The 14,766-nt window shown below is 54.5% G+C and overlaps 1 protein-coding gene across 2 annotated transcripts in view; it reads left to right on the top strand.

The window, feature by feature from the left end:
- Window positions 1-1,248: 1,248 nt before the first annotated feature.
- Window positions 1,249-14,766, top strand: part of Tpcn2 (two pore segment channel 2) — a 30,150-nt gene continuing 16,632 nt past the window's right edge. Inside the window, exons 1-8 of one of the 2 annotated variants that reach the window (XM_048458260.3) lie at window positions 1,249-1,357; window positions 4,991-5,055; window positions 5,860-5,936; window positions 6,288-6,465; window positions 7,438-7,554; window positions 10,578-10,684; window positions 11,376-11,451; window positions 14,553-14,652. In XM_048458260.3, coding sequence (XP_048314217.2) covers window positions 1,300-1,357; window positions 4,991-5,055; window positions 5,860-5,936; window positions 6,288-6,465; window positions 7,438-7,554; window positions 10,578-10,684; window positions 11,376-11,451; window positions 14,553-14,652 — 778 coding nt within the window. In that variant the 5' untranslated portion in view covers window positions 1,249-1,299. The remainder of the gene's footprint in view (window positions 1,358-4,990; window positions 5,056-5,859; window positions 5,937-6,287; window positions 6,466-7,437; window positions 7,555-10,577; window positions 10,685-11,375; window positions 11,452-14,552; window positions 14,653-14,766) is intronic. The other variant, XM_048458261.3, reaches the window with a different exon arrangement.

Consider the following 14,766-nt stretch of genomic DNA (forward strand, 5'->3'; position numbering starts at 1 on the left):
ACATCACACATGTCATACAACAGCAACAAATAAGAAGAAAAGAAAAAAAAATGGGAAAGATCCGAGCATGGTGGCCATACTTTGGTTTCAGCCTTCTGAGGCCCCAAGAGATAGAGAAGAATTCTGTCGTTGGACTTCTGACCTCTGAGGTTGACAGGCAACAGATGACAGCTGTCTCTGTCTGCAACCCCTCCTCCAGAACTAGCTAATAGCAGATGGTTCTTGAACTGGCATCAGGCATCAATCCTCGTCTCTGCTGCTGGAGTGACTGGATTCCAGCGTGTCCAGCTTTATGTCTTTCCTTCCTTTCTTCCTTCCTTCCTTTCGTCCTTCCTTCTTTCCTTCCTTCCTTCCTTCCTTTTTTCTTTTTTTCTTTCCCTCTCTTTTGCGCTCTCTCTCTTTCTTTGTTTTTTCTTTTGGTTTTTTGAGACAGGGTTTTTCTGTGTAACAGTCCTAGCTGTCCTGGAACTAGCTCTTGTAGGCCAGGCTGGCCTCGAGTTCACAGAGATCTGCCTGCCTCTGTCTTCCGAGTGCTGGGATTATAAAAGTGTGTGCCACCACCGCCTGGCCCAGCTTCACGTTTTCAATTTTACCCTTAATTATATTTGTTTTTCTTAATTTCAGAGGAAAAACGCAAACTCCTTTGGGGTGGGGGTGGTAGTGGTAGTGACCTTTGTGGTCAGTCTCTTGTACACAATACTCACATTTGTCAGAGTCATACAAAATGCTAGCTTAAACACCTCTGGGTTCGGTCGTAGCTAGAGGGAGAGGGCTTGTTTGGCGTGTTATAAGGACCTGGAAATAAAAAACGAACAAACAAGCAAGAAAATCTCAAAACAAAACAAGACTCCTGGGTCCAGCCCAGGGAGTTGGACGTTCCTAGAGCTGGAAGAAGATAGCAGTAATTTGCACTGGCAAAATACTTCCTTAGGGCAGGGCGGTAGTGGCGGCACACGCCTTTAAACCCGGCACTCAGGAGACAGAGGGACAGATCTCTGAGTTCGAGGTCAGCCTGGTCTACAAGAACTAGTTCCAGGACAGGCTCCAAAGCTACAGAGAAACTCTGTCTCAAAAAAACAAAAACCAACCAAACAAAAATACTTCCTTAGAGCTCAGCTTCCAACACTTCGGCCCTTCCCTTCTGGAAGCGGAGCTCCACCCATTGGGGGCGGGGCTTGTTCCGCCTCCCAGCACGATCCCTCCGTTCTCATTGGCTGTCGCTGGGAGTCATCACAGAGCGGTCGCTCCTCCTCCGGAACGCCGGGCTCGGTGCTGGGGCCAAGTCCTGCTTGTGTTGGGATGGCGGCCGAGGCGCAGCCCCTTCTGGTCAGGGATCGAGGTAGTGGAGCCCGCTCTGGTGAGTGAGGTGGCACTCTCATTTTTACTTTTCTTTTTTTCTCCTAACTTTTTGAGACAGGATCTCAAGTAGCCAGGCTGGCTTTGAACTCCAGATCCTCTTGCCTACACTTCTCGAGTGCTGGGAGGGGGTTCCTGCACCACCAGTTCACCAGTCTTCCTTGTGGGGAAACTGAGGCTTAGAGAAGAGTTTCCCAACCCACGGTACCCAGGCCTAAGTGGCAGAATATCCTTCTGGGAGTGACTTTGCTCTGGTTTCTAGGGACTGAGGCTGGTGTCCCGAGCCCAGGATAACTTCCTTTCTTTTCCCCTTAAGTGCTGGGGGCCCCTTATCCTCTCTCTCCTTGTCTTCCCTTCCTGTGGCCAGGAACATTGGTGAACTCAGGGAGAGTGAGGCCATCCTCCCAGCCATCTTCAGAGGGTAGGTGATGAATGACTGAGAGGCAGAAGGTTCTTGTTCTCATTTTCCAGATGAGGAAACTGAGGCCAAGAGAGAGGGGAAAGGAGAGGAGCCTCCCCCCCCCACCCCTGACCTACATAAGGTCACAGTCCGGCCATCTGGTGTGGTCACTGCCAGTACACTGCCCTGTGTGTGTGCAGACCTGGCCATTTAAACTTCCCTTTCTGGACCTCCTTTCCTCTTCTGTTTGGGAGCAGACTAGATTGGCACAGTGGTCCCTGCCTGCCCATAGCTCATGTCTAGCCATTGAATAATGAGGCCACGGATGGAGACAAATAAGTTAGAGGCTGAGGTGACCACACATCTAACCCCCAACCCCCATCCCAAGTGTTGAAGCATATGGTTCAGGGACACATGCTTTGTGTTGGGACATCTGGAGACCTTTCTGGGTGTGGGACTTTGGCAGGTTGCTTAGCTTGAGTCTCAATGTAAGGGGGTAGTAATGGGCTGGTGGGGTGGGGGACACATTTTGGGCATCCAAACAGAGATGCTGTAGTCTTGTATGTGGGTCCTGACAGATGTCCAGAACAGTAACATCATGATGTCTGTAAGTTCTGGCCCTGAAGAATGGACAAGTGACAGATTCAGACAAGACTCAAGGCTGGGCAGTGTCTCATGAGAGACCCTGAGGGCTCTTTGTCTAAACGCTGTGACTTTGGCTGAGGCTGTTGAGAACCCAGACAACACTCTTGGTGTTTGCATCTCCTGGGCTGGGCTGTCCACAAGAATACATCTTTAGTCTCCACAAAGCATCCTGTGGGTGAGAGATGGTCTCCAGGCTCTGGGTTTGGCTGTTTTGTAATTAGACTCTCAGAGCCGGGAGCTGTTGCTACAGGCCTCCCTAAGGACCCCAGGGGTTCCTGCAGTTGTGACCTGCTGAGTCAGGCCTACCTGACTGTCCCCCCCCCCCCCCTGCCAAATGTTACATAGAGTAGTTTTGTCTTGTTCCTGGACCGTATGAGAAAGGACGAGGGTGCTTATAGACTTTGTGGGCTAATTGCAAAGCTGGGGAACTTTTGTCGTCGGATCCTGCTCGGAAGGGTTGAGAGGAAACTGCAGAGAGGTAAGGGACCTGTCCAGGGTCACACAGCATGCTAGGCAGGGGTCCAGACTGGTTGTGTAGAGTCTAGAGTGAGAGGCAGAGAAAGCCTAGACCTGGCTGTCAGGAAGTAGGTATCCATAGGTATTGTGGGGGACACAGTGTCTGCGCCCCTGTCATCGTCCCTCACTTTGCCTCATCTGACCCTATGTGCTCAGGAGAAGTCCCCTGGCCCTCGTGATTGGAGTTATAGGTAGCAACAGGTGATTGCTGCCTAAGTTGATGAGCTCAGGGCAGGGCAGGTAGCCCTGGGGGAGGCTCTGAACCCTCAGGTTGGAAGGGGATCCTCTGGCAGAGACAACAACCTGGGCATGGGCTTCGAGGTTCTGGAGAGCCAGGCCTTGACAGGGTCAAGTTCAGGATGTGTGGCATGGATGGGGCAGGGTGGCGAAGCAGCAGGAGACAGGGTGGGTGGGCAGAATGGGTTCCCAAGTGTCAGGATGTGGTGGAGTGTGGACCTGGGGCATCGGGGACCCCCAGAAACTTAAGACCTGCTTCCTAGAGCTCGTGACAAGCTTCCTAGAGCCGCAGGTAGGAAGAATGCTGATGGGAGCGGACGGGCCTTCTTCAGGCCCCTCCTTCCTGAGTGAGCTCAGATAGCGAGACTCAGAACCTTCCCACCAGCAGGCAGAAGCTAGATGAAGGGTCCCTGTTACAGAGCCCTAGGGTGCTGACCCACACCTGTGATGGCTTGTCTGCGTGGACATGAGTCCTTATAGTCGGTTCTGGGCCTCGGCTAGTGTCTTGTCTGAGAAACTTTTGTGGTTTATGGCTCTAGGTCCAGGATACACTCTCTAGGGCATGACCGGGCTTCCAGGCTTTACCAGGCTGCCCTCAGCTGCCTTTCTCATTGGGCCAGTTGATTTTCAGTTCTGCCATGCAGGGAACACAGCAGTATGGCTTCTTCTTCATAGCCATCCCAGGAAGCCTTCAGGAGTGCCAGTACCCACAACCCTCAGAGCTTCTCTGAGAAGCAGTTAGGGTGTCCTTAGGATAAGCCTCAGGGGCATACATGTGGGGAAACAGATCCTGGCTGATAAGGTATTGTAGCATGGCCAGGACAGAGCCAGGAGTGAGATACATCTCCGGTCATCCTCTGGGGTTTACTGCCCCTGTTCTGTGACCCTAGACGTGAGCCCCAAGAGCTAGAGCAGGTGGCTCTCTAGAGAGAGGGCACACTGTGTAGGCTGCCACTGGGGCTCCGTACATGGCTGTGCACTGCCTCAGGGCTTCTTGCTGTTCTGAGCAGGGCATGGCTCCTGCGGGTCCCAGGAGGCCAGATTTTATAAAACCCAGAACTGCATAGTGAGATAGCTGGATGGTTCACTCTGTTTCAAGTCTGCTGTGAACCGTTGGAGCTGTGCAGTTCCCTGGTTCCCCTGCTCGGGGTTGTATTCGGGAACCACTTGGTCCTGAAGGTGGGGAGGTCCTGAAGGTGAGGAGGGCGTGAGAGCTCTGTGGTTGTTGGCGTTGGCGGGAGAGTGAGCACGATACCTTCCATTCTAGCCGTAGCTCCCCATTTTGGAGCTATGTGTTCCAAATAGCTTAGTAAGGAAATCTTGTGTTCCTTGGATAGAGATTACCCCGACTCATAGTAGAAGATTCTGATTGAACAGGAGGTGGAGGTGGCATGGGTGACGATGGCAGCCCCTTCTCTGAGCCCACTTGCGCACCAGGGTCTCCTGCACCATATAACATCCACTTAGGAGCTAAGCAGGTGGCCACTGGCACGCACTTGACAAGGGTGACCATTCCTGTTCTTTCCATGTAAGTAGATGGGGGCGGGGGCTCTGAGCCCTGAGTATGGTGCCAGGGTCCTGCAGGTCACTACTGCCTCTGTGTCCTTGTGTGTGCTGTGCCCTGGGCAGCGGTGGTCATGGGGTAGAGCTGTCTTTGCTCTGGGCCTGATGTCTTCCACCCATGCCATTTTTTTTTTTAAACCTGCTTGACGCTCTGGCTTGGACAGGTACCTGCCGCAGAATGGAGGGTCCAGCTCCCTTCCTGCATGTGCTCCTCCTATAGAGCTGAGGCTGCCATGTTCCATTGCTCACCTGCTGTGTTCCCTCTACCTGCAGGTGCCACAGCCAGACAGGAGCTCTGCATAGACCAGGCTGTGGTCTTCATTGAAGATGCCATAAAGGTGTGTGTGTAGTGCCTGCCTTGCTGACCAGGAGTCTGCCCTGTCCTTTTGTTCCTTACTGTCTTGGGGCAGGGGCCTTCATTTAGGACAGACACAATGGCAGGTACCTGGACCCAGCTCTCCCTTGTCCTCTGATGGAGGCCGTCACCTTAGTGCTGGAGTCATGGTATCGTTGATTTAGTATGTACTGAAGCCTGTCATGGGCCACCCTGTGCTAGGCCCGGGTCCGGGAGACATCTGCAGGATGGATACAGTTGTATTGGAAAGTGGAGCTGGCCTTCCATGCACAGCCTTAGCCTGTGCTAAGGGAGCTCTTGTACTAGGCAAGCTCTGTAGCTTGTACTGGTCTAAGCCTGAGACTCAGTGAGGGGCTGACACAGACTCGCTGCAGCACACTTAGATTAGGCCTGACTCTGGGAGACTGAATCACTGGATTGGGCCACGTGTGGTATGTGGGTACAGTCAATGGACTGTGGGTACATATATGTATGAGCCACACATACACATATGTGGCATTAAGGGAGACCCCTCTGACACCCATATGTGTGTGCCACTGAGGGGAACCCCACTCAAGCCCAGTGTGTGCAGCACTGGGGAATCCACTCACACCCCTGTGTGTGATGTGCTGAAGAGACCCAACTCAAACCTCTTTGTGTATAGCACTTGGGGAGACACTGGGCCAGGACCCTAGTCCCTTCCCTGTGTTGTGGCACCAAGGCCACCCTTTCGTTCTGCTCCTTTCACTCTGGGCGTGGCTGTGTTGCGAGAGGGCCTGTCTCATGCTCATGTGCCCTTTGTTCCCAGTACCGCTCCATCTACCACCGCATGGATGCTGGCTCCTTGTGGCTTTACCGCTGGTACTACTCGAAGCTGTGCCAACGGTGAGACTGCTTCCCAGTGGAACCGGGCTGTGCAGACCTACTTGGTGGGGTTGGACCGACCCTACACTGTCTTGGGCTAAACGTGCTCCCAATCCTCACGGACATAGGTGATCCGTGGTCCCTCTTCCACAGAAAATTATTGGTGGTAAGGGCTTCCTCTTCAGAATGCTGGGTCAGCCTAGCCCCTGAGTCTTGGGCAAGGCTGTGTTACTTGGCCAAGCACGGTAGCCCCAGCCAAGAAATGCCAGCTGCTGCCTTCTAACCTCTGGACCCCAGTGCACCTTCCAGTTGACTTCCTGGCCCAACAGGCAGCAGCCCTTTACTCACTGACAGTGTTTGTCTCCTTCCCAGAGTGCTGGGCTTTACCATTTTCTTGATCCTGGCCTTGGCTTTTGTGGAGTTCCCGTCATCACTCACAAGAACGGCGGATGTGCGCTATCGCTCCCAGCCCTGGCAGCCACCCTGTGGCCTGACAGAGGCCATCGAGGCTCTCTGCATGCTGATCTTCCTGGTTGACCTCTCCGTGAAGGTGAGGTGGGTGGAATCAGGTCCTACCCACAAAGCTCCTGGTGTTGTCCAGATGCCCTGCTTGGGAGTCCTGGCACGTGACTGAAAGGCGTGTTGTGTTGTGCTCTCTTAGGTTGTTTATATCTGTTCGTGTGCGCGTGTGCGCACACACGCACACACGCACACACACTCATGATTGGTGTGCTCAGGGTGGTTTCTTGTTTTTTCTGTCTTTGCCCGTGATGTGATGGCAGCTCTAGGTTTTTATTTTTGTTTTTTTTTTTTTATTTGTTTTTTGAGACAGTGTTTCTCTGTGTAGCCCTGGCTGTCTTAGAACTTGCTATGTAGACCAGGCTGGCCTTGAACACACAGAAATCCACCTGCCTCTGCCTCCAGAGTGCTGGAATTAAAGGTGTGCACCACTGCCGTCTGCCTGGTGCAGCTCTAGGTTTTAACTGGTAAGAATTTGGTATGCAAAAAAAAAAAAAGCCAATTTGGTATTCACTGGTCCAAATGGCCTGGTACTTGAATGTCTTCTCAAGGTGAAAGAGAGCAGAGACTGTTATCTACCCTGGAGGCAGGCGTGATGATGGGACATCAAAAGGGCAGGATGGGCAGGACCCCACCTCCTGCGTCACCCTCCTGGAGTGACTGTCAAGCCCACCCGGTGCATGTCCTTTTGTCCTCCTGTCTTGGAATGCTCTTTTGTGGCTTAGACAGACAGAGCTGGTGGGACCCGTGATACCAATGAGGACCCCAGCCAGAGAGGCTGAGTGCCTCCCCTGAGTCACAGCAGCGAGTCACTAGCAGCCTTGGCAGGAATGCATGCTTCCTGACCCCTGCTCAGCTCCTCACTCCCGACCAGCAGTGCATGGAGACTGGACTGTGAACTCCCCACTGTCGCCCATGGCCTTGGGTGTGCACCGGTGTCCTCTGCCTGGCTACAGACCTATGTCTGCCTGGCTTGCTGTTCACCCTTCCCCGTCTCTTGCAGGGCTACCTGGTGGGCCAGGCCCAGTTACAGGAGAACCTGTGGCTGCTGGCCTACTTTGTGGTGCTGGTTGTGTCCGCGGTGGACTGGACCGTTTCACTGAGCCTGGCTTGTGAGGAGGTAGGTGGCGTGTCAGCTCCGAGACCGAGGCAGCCCTGTGGGTATGATGTACAGGTGCAGCTGAGCCCTGAGCCTTGTGTCCATCTGCCCGGTGCTGTCCATGTCCTGGAGGGCCTTAGTTTCCCCCATCGTATGAAAGTTACTGGGGCTTGACAGCCAAGGTTTCCACTGTGGGTCCCATTGGTGCTCTCACCCATTGGACCTGGGAGCAGGGTCCAAGTTGCTGTGGCTCCTTGTCCTTCAGGTTGCAGTGAACTCTCCTGGTCATGTCCCTTATAAGAGAGCCCTCCCAGGGCAGTACTGTGCCCGTAGCTGTTTGAGCTCAGCCCTAATAAGCCTCATCCACTGACTCAGCACTGACCACAGTGCTGTGCTTCCGAGGACCCTGGGAGGTGGTGTGGGCACTGAGGCAGGGGCAGGCTGGTTGGGCCTTCATGGATCTGTTAGTATGTGATGGGAAGATGGGTGGGAACTGAATAGAGGGACTCAGACTTAGTGGAGCCTAGAGGACTGATGGGAAACAACAGTTGGAATCCCAACTGCAGAGCTGGCTTGTCCTCTGTCCTGTGGGTGAGTCCTGCCTGATAAGGACAGCTGGTGATGGGAGGGAAGGAGGGAAGCTTGTTTCTCACCACCAGCCTGCAACCTCCCCTAGGCCCTACAGGGAGCCGATGGGAGAGAGTGGTGGGTGGTGAGTCCCTGCCCCCCCCCATACCCAGCAGATACTGAGGGGCATGGAGGCACAGTTCTACAGCTATTTGGCACCTTCTACTTCCTGTGTGTCGTCTCCCCCCCCCCCCCATAAGATGCAGCTCCTCTTCTGATTAAGGAAGAGGCACCCATGCCTTCCTGGAACAGGAGGGAGATGGCCCTACAGCCATCGTTTCTCACTGAAGCTTCCCATGAGTCTCTGCACCTGACTGGTTCCTAGCTGTACTTCTACCAGGGGTGCTTATGTGCTGCCAGGAGGGAGGAAGATGAGGAAAAGAAGCTCCTTGTGATACACAAAAGAGTCCACCCAGTAAATGAGCCAGGGTTGAGACACAGAGCGGCCTGGCCGCCCACGTAGTCTTTATCATGTCCCTCGGCAGCCTGCTCTTGTCACTGTGCCTCATCCTTGTTAGCTGGTCAGGTTTGTCATGGATACTGAGACCTTCACCCCTAGGGCTAGATTCTCTAGTTCTGCCCCCCCCCCCAATAGCTGGAGTGCTGTGTCAGCCCTTCCAGGGCCTTGTGCATACTGGGCAAATGCTCTCCCGCTGAGTCACTCCCGGGCCCCACAACTGCAGTTTTCCCTGGAGGACTTGGGGCCTCCTTATCCCTCCTGAGTCCAGTGTCCTGTTCTGTGCCCCGGAGTTGGTTATTTGCCCTTTGTGGTGGGACCAGTGTGTGTTCTCGGTGGCTTCTGCCTTTGGAAGTGGGTACTTCCAGACTAACAGGGCCCAGCATGGCAAGATGAACAGTAGACATGTGGTCACTGAAACCCAGCTTCATGAGCCTGAACCCTCCAACTCTGGATCCTTCCTGCAGGCTCCAGATCTGGTAGTCACGGGACAGGAGGGTTCCTGGGCCTTGCAGTGGCATGTGTCATACTGAGGTAGTGAGACCTGCTCACTGGGCCATTTCCGGGCTCTAGGGTGGGGGTGCTTGGCGAGACACCGTGGACAGAAGGGCAGAGTTTAACTGGCATAGCTGTCTGTCCAGGGATGGATTGATGTCCCGCATGGGAAGGGCACAGTGCCACCTGTCACCAGGAGCCATGTAGGGCCTTGTGGTAGGCTCTGTGTCGTCGGCCCCAGGTAGAGCCTTCACCCCTGTCCTGGTGACTGCTTCATGTGTAGCTGAGGTCAGACGCTCAGGGTGTTTGTAGGACCCGCTGAGTTGATGTGCTGGTTACATACTTCCGGAGCCGGAACCCCAGCACCCCGTGCCTGTTTGGAGGGACCTGTCCCCATAGCCCTCCGAACTCCTTGTTCCCAGTCCTTCAGCTTCCCATGACATTCTCTGCTCTCAGGAATCATGTTCAGTTAGCAGGACCCCTGCCTGCCACCTTTCTGAGGGACTTTCCCACCAAAGCTGTCATGTCACATGAGGTCCATCTCTGGTTAGGTGGCTGTGTGACTCAGAACCTCTGCAGCTATCAGGGCCCTCTCGAAGCACCCCCACAGATGCCGGGTGGCTTGATGGGGAGGGCCAGGCACCTGGCCTGCTTTGCCAGACCAGGTTTGGCTTCTGCCCAATTAAGTCCTCATGGTGGAAGGGTTGGGCGACAGGTCTGCTAGGCACTAGCAGTTGTGACTGCATGCACTGTCTATCGCCGGGTGCTTGCTTCTACTCTCGGATCTGAATTCTGATTCTCAGTGTCTCCATCTTTGGAGATGGTCGCTGTGTTTTCTCTCATCCTTAGTCTGTGGCATTGCTAGGCCCACACAGCCAGCAAGACCATAAGTAGCCTTTGTGTCCCCGTATGACTGGAGGGGTAAGGAGTGACCGGAGGACTAGAGATCTGGGCCTGCCAACTATGGGTGGTATATGGTGGTCCAGGGAGCTGAGGGCACTGACCTCTCAGTCACAGGAGCCAGGCAGGGCATCTGGGTTGGACCAGAGCCCTGAGCAGTTTTCTGGCTGCTGTGGTTTCTGTTGCTCTCTCATTCTGTTCCACGCTCTGGGGCCCTTCTGCGTGAACGCAGCCCAGGAAGACCAGCCAGTCCTCACAAGGGTCCCTTGGGAGCCTGTCATGTGTAAGTGTGCGTGGGCCATTGTCCTGTGTTACCAGGTGCTAGAGAGAGGCTACTGATAGGCCTGTGACAGGTGCTGTGATGGAGAGGAACCCAGGACAGTGAGCAGAGGACGGGAGGCATCAGGCCAGGATGCAGGAATGCTGTGAGCTGTCAGCTGTGGCCAGCGGGCCTGGGATGGCTGGAGTGATTGGCAGGACTACTCACTCCCTTCTCCAGGCTCTGGGATCCCTGGAAGGAAGGGATGCGTGGTCCTGGTTCAGCGGCTGGTTTCTTGTCTTCCAGTCCCTGCGGATACGGCGGTCACTCCGTCCCTTCTTCCTGCTTCAGAATTCCTCCATGATGAAGAAGACCCTGAAGTGCATACGGTGGTCACTGCCAGAAATGGCCAGGTAAACACTGGGGCCGGAAGCTGCAAGCTCTGCCAGAGGGACCAGGACGTAGGCCCGCTCCTATGTGGGTATGGTTGGGGCAGCCCTCTGGGTACTCCCAGCCCAGCATCCTGCAGGAGTCAGTGGGCTGTGTTTGGGGTCCTGGTCATACCTGGTCAGACACTATAGACTCATACCTACCACACCCATTGCTGAGTTGAGCAGATGCCTCATTTTTTGTCTCTGGGGTCTCCCATTGGTTGGCTGCCCTGCAGCTTTCGTTCAGTTACTCTTACATTGTTTGCTGCTGTGCTGACCTGGATCTTGGGTTCAGCGCTGTGTAGCTTCAGTTCCCCAGTCCTCTGCCAGCCCTCTTGGCTCCTGCCAGAAAAAATACCATCCCTGCCCTTCCTCTGCTTCCAGTCCCTTCCCTGGTAGGGCACTTGCCTGTCTGGCCCCAAAAGATAGAAGTGACCTCTGTCCTCTGTCCTTGTCCCTGGCTGGCATGCCCCTCAGGTTGTGTCCCACCACAAACAGAGGATCTAGGGTAGACCTGGCTTCAGGTCCCTGTCCCAGGGCTAAAATTATTCAATGTCTCCAAGGAGAGGAGGGAGCACTGTGCTCCTACCCGAGGGCATGGGCAGGATGGTGCCATGCCTCTTGGGATGTGTGGCCTGTGCCGTGCCAGGCTGAGCACTACCCTTCTTCCCAGTGTCGGGCTGCTGCTGACCATCCACCTGTGCCTCTTCACCATCATTGGGATGCTGCTGTTCACTATTGGTGAGAAGGTGAGTATGGCCTTGGCCATAGGTGAGGCTCATAGGCCCTTGTCCTGCAAAGTCTGCCTGGTCTGGAGTAGCCAGGGTGACCAAGGGTGACAGACCAGGAAGTTCCTGGCCTGCCCAGCTGCAGTTGAGACTTTGACCCTAGCAACTTGATGTCATGGAGAGGTGTCTACCTGTCTACCTGTGGGGACATCTGCCTTGGTTGCTCACCTACGAGTTCTGTATGTCTCGCCTCACATCTAGCAAGGGTTATGTCCAGGCCAGGTCACTGTCCTCCAGCATGGTCTATCCTGCATTTCTGCATCTGCTGGGGGGTGGCTGGTGTGATCACAGCTGGTCACCTCGTGACATTGAGGTGACATAATGGAGTTGTGCTGCCAGGGCGGGAGAAGGCAAGATAGTGCCTTCCAACCATGGGGTGCTGGGGTGGTCCCATGTGTTCCTGCATGTGAGTGTCTCTGTACATGTGTGCCTGTCATGGCTGCAGGACTCTCTGGATAACTCTTGTCTGTGGGCGTCTCAGGATGTGTAGTGTGGGTGTGTCCGGGTTTCCCAACCCTGTGACTTCATATGACATCCGTGTCTTCCACCCTTAGTCATTTGTGGCATGTGCATGTCTGTGAGTCTGTGTTTGTGCCGTTTGTATGCCAGCCTGCCTGCATCCCATGTGTTGTGTGTCTATAGATGTCTCTCTGTGTACATGTCTGTGAATGTCTCTTTGTGTGTATGTGAGTGCATGTCTGTGTCTGGGTGTGTCTCCGTGTCTATGTATGAGTGTGTTTCTGTGTGTCTCTCTGTGTGTACATGGGTGTGTCTGTGTGCATGTCTTGGGTGAATCTCCATGCATGTATATGACTATGTCTCTATGTACAAGTCTGGATGTGTTTCCATGTCTGTGTCTTTGTGTTATTTCTGTGTCTTTGTGTAGTATGTCTCCATCTCTGTTTGTAGGTGTCTCCATGATGTGTCTAGCGAGTGCCTGGGTCTATGTATCATGCCTGTGGTGGACAGGGGCAGGGACTGGACTGCCTTCCACATCCCTGAGACCTGTGTGTGACTGTCATATGACTATGGTCACTGCTGTTTCTCAGAGCCCGGGCTAAGCAGGCAGGCAGTGTGGGAGGCTGGCAGTGGCTAGAGTCTCAACCTCAAAGTGAATGTGGGGGCCTTTCCCCAAGAGTGCTATATCTAGAGCTACCAGAAGATTCCTCCTACAGACTGGGTTTCTGACCCAGGAAGGGGAACCAGGCTGAGCAGGATGAGGGTTGTGTAATTGAGGGTGTCTTCCTGTCTTTGTCTTGACAAGCATCCCGTGATCTTGACAATCATCCCATTCCCTGTCTTCTGTTGTAATGGGGAGGATGTGAGGACCGACCCATGCTGAGTTCCTGTACTTGGTTATCTCCAACCTTGCCAGCCTGGCCTGGGGAACAGGTTGAAAGCCTGCTGCATGTTCCCATGGCCCAGCCTGGTGTCTCCAGGCTTTAATAGCTGAGGACACAATAGCTAACCTTGTCTGAGTCCGTCTGTAGGCCTTGTCTATAGCTGGCTCGCTTGATACCCACATCTTCCTCGCCACATGGTGCTAGATTTGGGGCATGTTGTCCCTAGCAGCAGTGCTGTCATTGTACCTCACGGGCTGTGTGCCCCATCAGGGCTGTGGCCATGTGCTGGCAGGTCCCCATAGCCAGGGTGCTCCCTCTGCTGCTGCAGGCCCATGGCTCAGAAGAGCCTACACAGCTTGTGTAAGGAGTACATTTGTGGGGCTGCTCTAAGAGACCTGCTGGGGAAGGGCCAGGCCCGGAGCTCCTGCCTTGGAGGTTTCTCATTCCCTTGTCCCCCAGCCTTAGTTACCTTGTCTGGAAACTGACGCAGGTGCTAGAACCTTCCTCAGCCAACACGAAACCGTCCCTGAGCTCACTCAGTGAGTTAGGGGATTGATTCAGGCCCTGGAGGGCTACGTCAGTCTTCTGATACTGTCCCTGGCTATGTCCCTAGGAGATGTCCTGTCCTCTGGGTTCCTTAGGGAACAGTGTTTTTGAAGGTGTTTGCTGTCCTGTCCTGAACCCAGGTGGGGCTCTCTGGTCCTCTCTGTGCCCAGCATGTCAGCATGTCTCTCCACCTTGTTGCTTCTTGTGACATTCATGTCCCCTACCTCTGGTCATTTGTGGCATCTGTCACCACTGGTCGCTCATGGGCGGCAGTGCTGTTTTGTAGAGGAGACGAGTGGGTTCTATGGTTAATGCTTGTCCTGGAGCCTGTGTGGCAGGAAGACTGCTTCAGGTGGCTACTTGCTGGGCTGTTGGCGGAGCTGGCCTTTGGGTGGCAGGAGGAACTTGTCTTTGGAGTTGTTTTAAGAAAAAGTTGGTTCTGTGTGCATGTGGTCTGCTTCCTGTATGTCACCGGCCCTGTTTGCATTGCCACCCATTTTCTGGCTGAAGTCTGCAGCTTGGTAGGCACAGGGTAGCTCTAGAGGACAACCCCGAGTTTGGGAGTCTGGAGTCGAGGTTTCCATGAGGCGGATACACTGCCTGTATTTGATGCCCTCTGTGTCAGGGAGGACAGAGGCTGGGTGTCCAGGCATGAGTACCCCTGCTGACAACTGCGGTAAGCCACAACTGTGTGGATAAGGCCTCTGAGTGCCGTGAGTGACCAGGAGCAGTGAGTCTCTCCCAGGGGGTCCCACCCAAATCACTAGAGACACCCCACCACCCTGTGGCAGCTTCCTTAAGGCCACACTTTTCAGTCTGGGTCTTTGCTCATCCCGCCCCCAGCTCTTCCTCACTGTACACACAGCTCCAAGGAGGCTGACTGGTCCTTCATGTTGTTGCTTAGCTGCCAGGCTGCTATGCTCAGCTAGGCTGGCTCAGGGTTTCCATTGAGCTTCTGGATAGACCATGGTGATCAGAAGCCTGCGTGTGTGCCTTCAGGCCCTGAGTTCAAAGCCTGCTGGGAAGTGATGGGCAGATGCAGGTCAGGGGTGCTTACCCCTCTCCTACCCCGGACCTCTGTGTGGTCCTGGCTGTGGGTCTGAGGGGGAGCTGTGTCAGACTAGACCTCAGCTGGGGGACAGAGGTCCAGGTGACTCCCTCATCTGCTCTTAGGATGAAGCACAGAATGAGGAGAGGCTGACCTACTTCCAGAACCTTCCAGAGGCGCTGACCTCACTCCTGGTGCTGCTGACAACTTCCAACAACCCAGATGGTATGTGTGGAGTGTGGGAGCTGGGGAGGGGCAGAGGGGCAGAGAGCCTGGCCTGGGAGGATTGGTTGGGATGCTGAGTTATGGCGCCTGCCCTGAGTGTGTGAGCACTTTTCA

The sequence above is a fragment of the Myodes glareolus genome, chromosome 7, assembly GCF_982192425.1.
Source record: "Myodes glareolus chromosome 7, mMyoGla1.1, whole genome shotgun sequence".
Lineage (NCBI taxonomy): Eukaryota > Metazoa > Chordata > Mammalia > Rodentia > Cricetidae > Myodes > Myodes glareolus.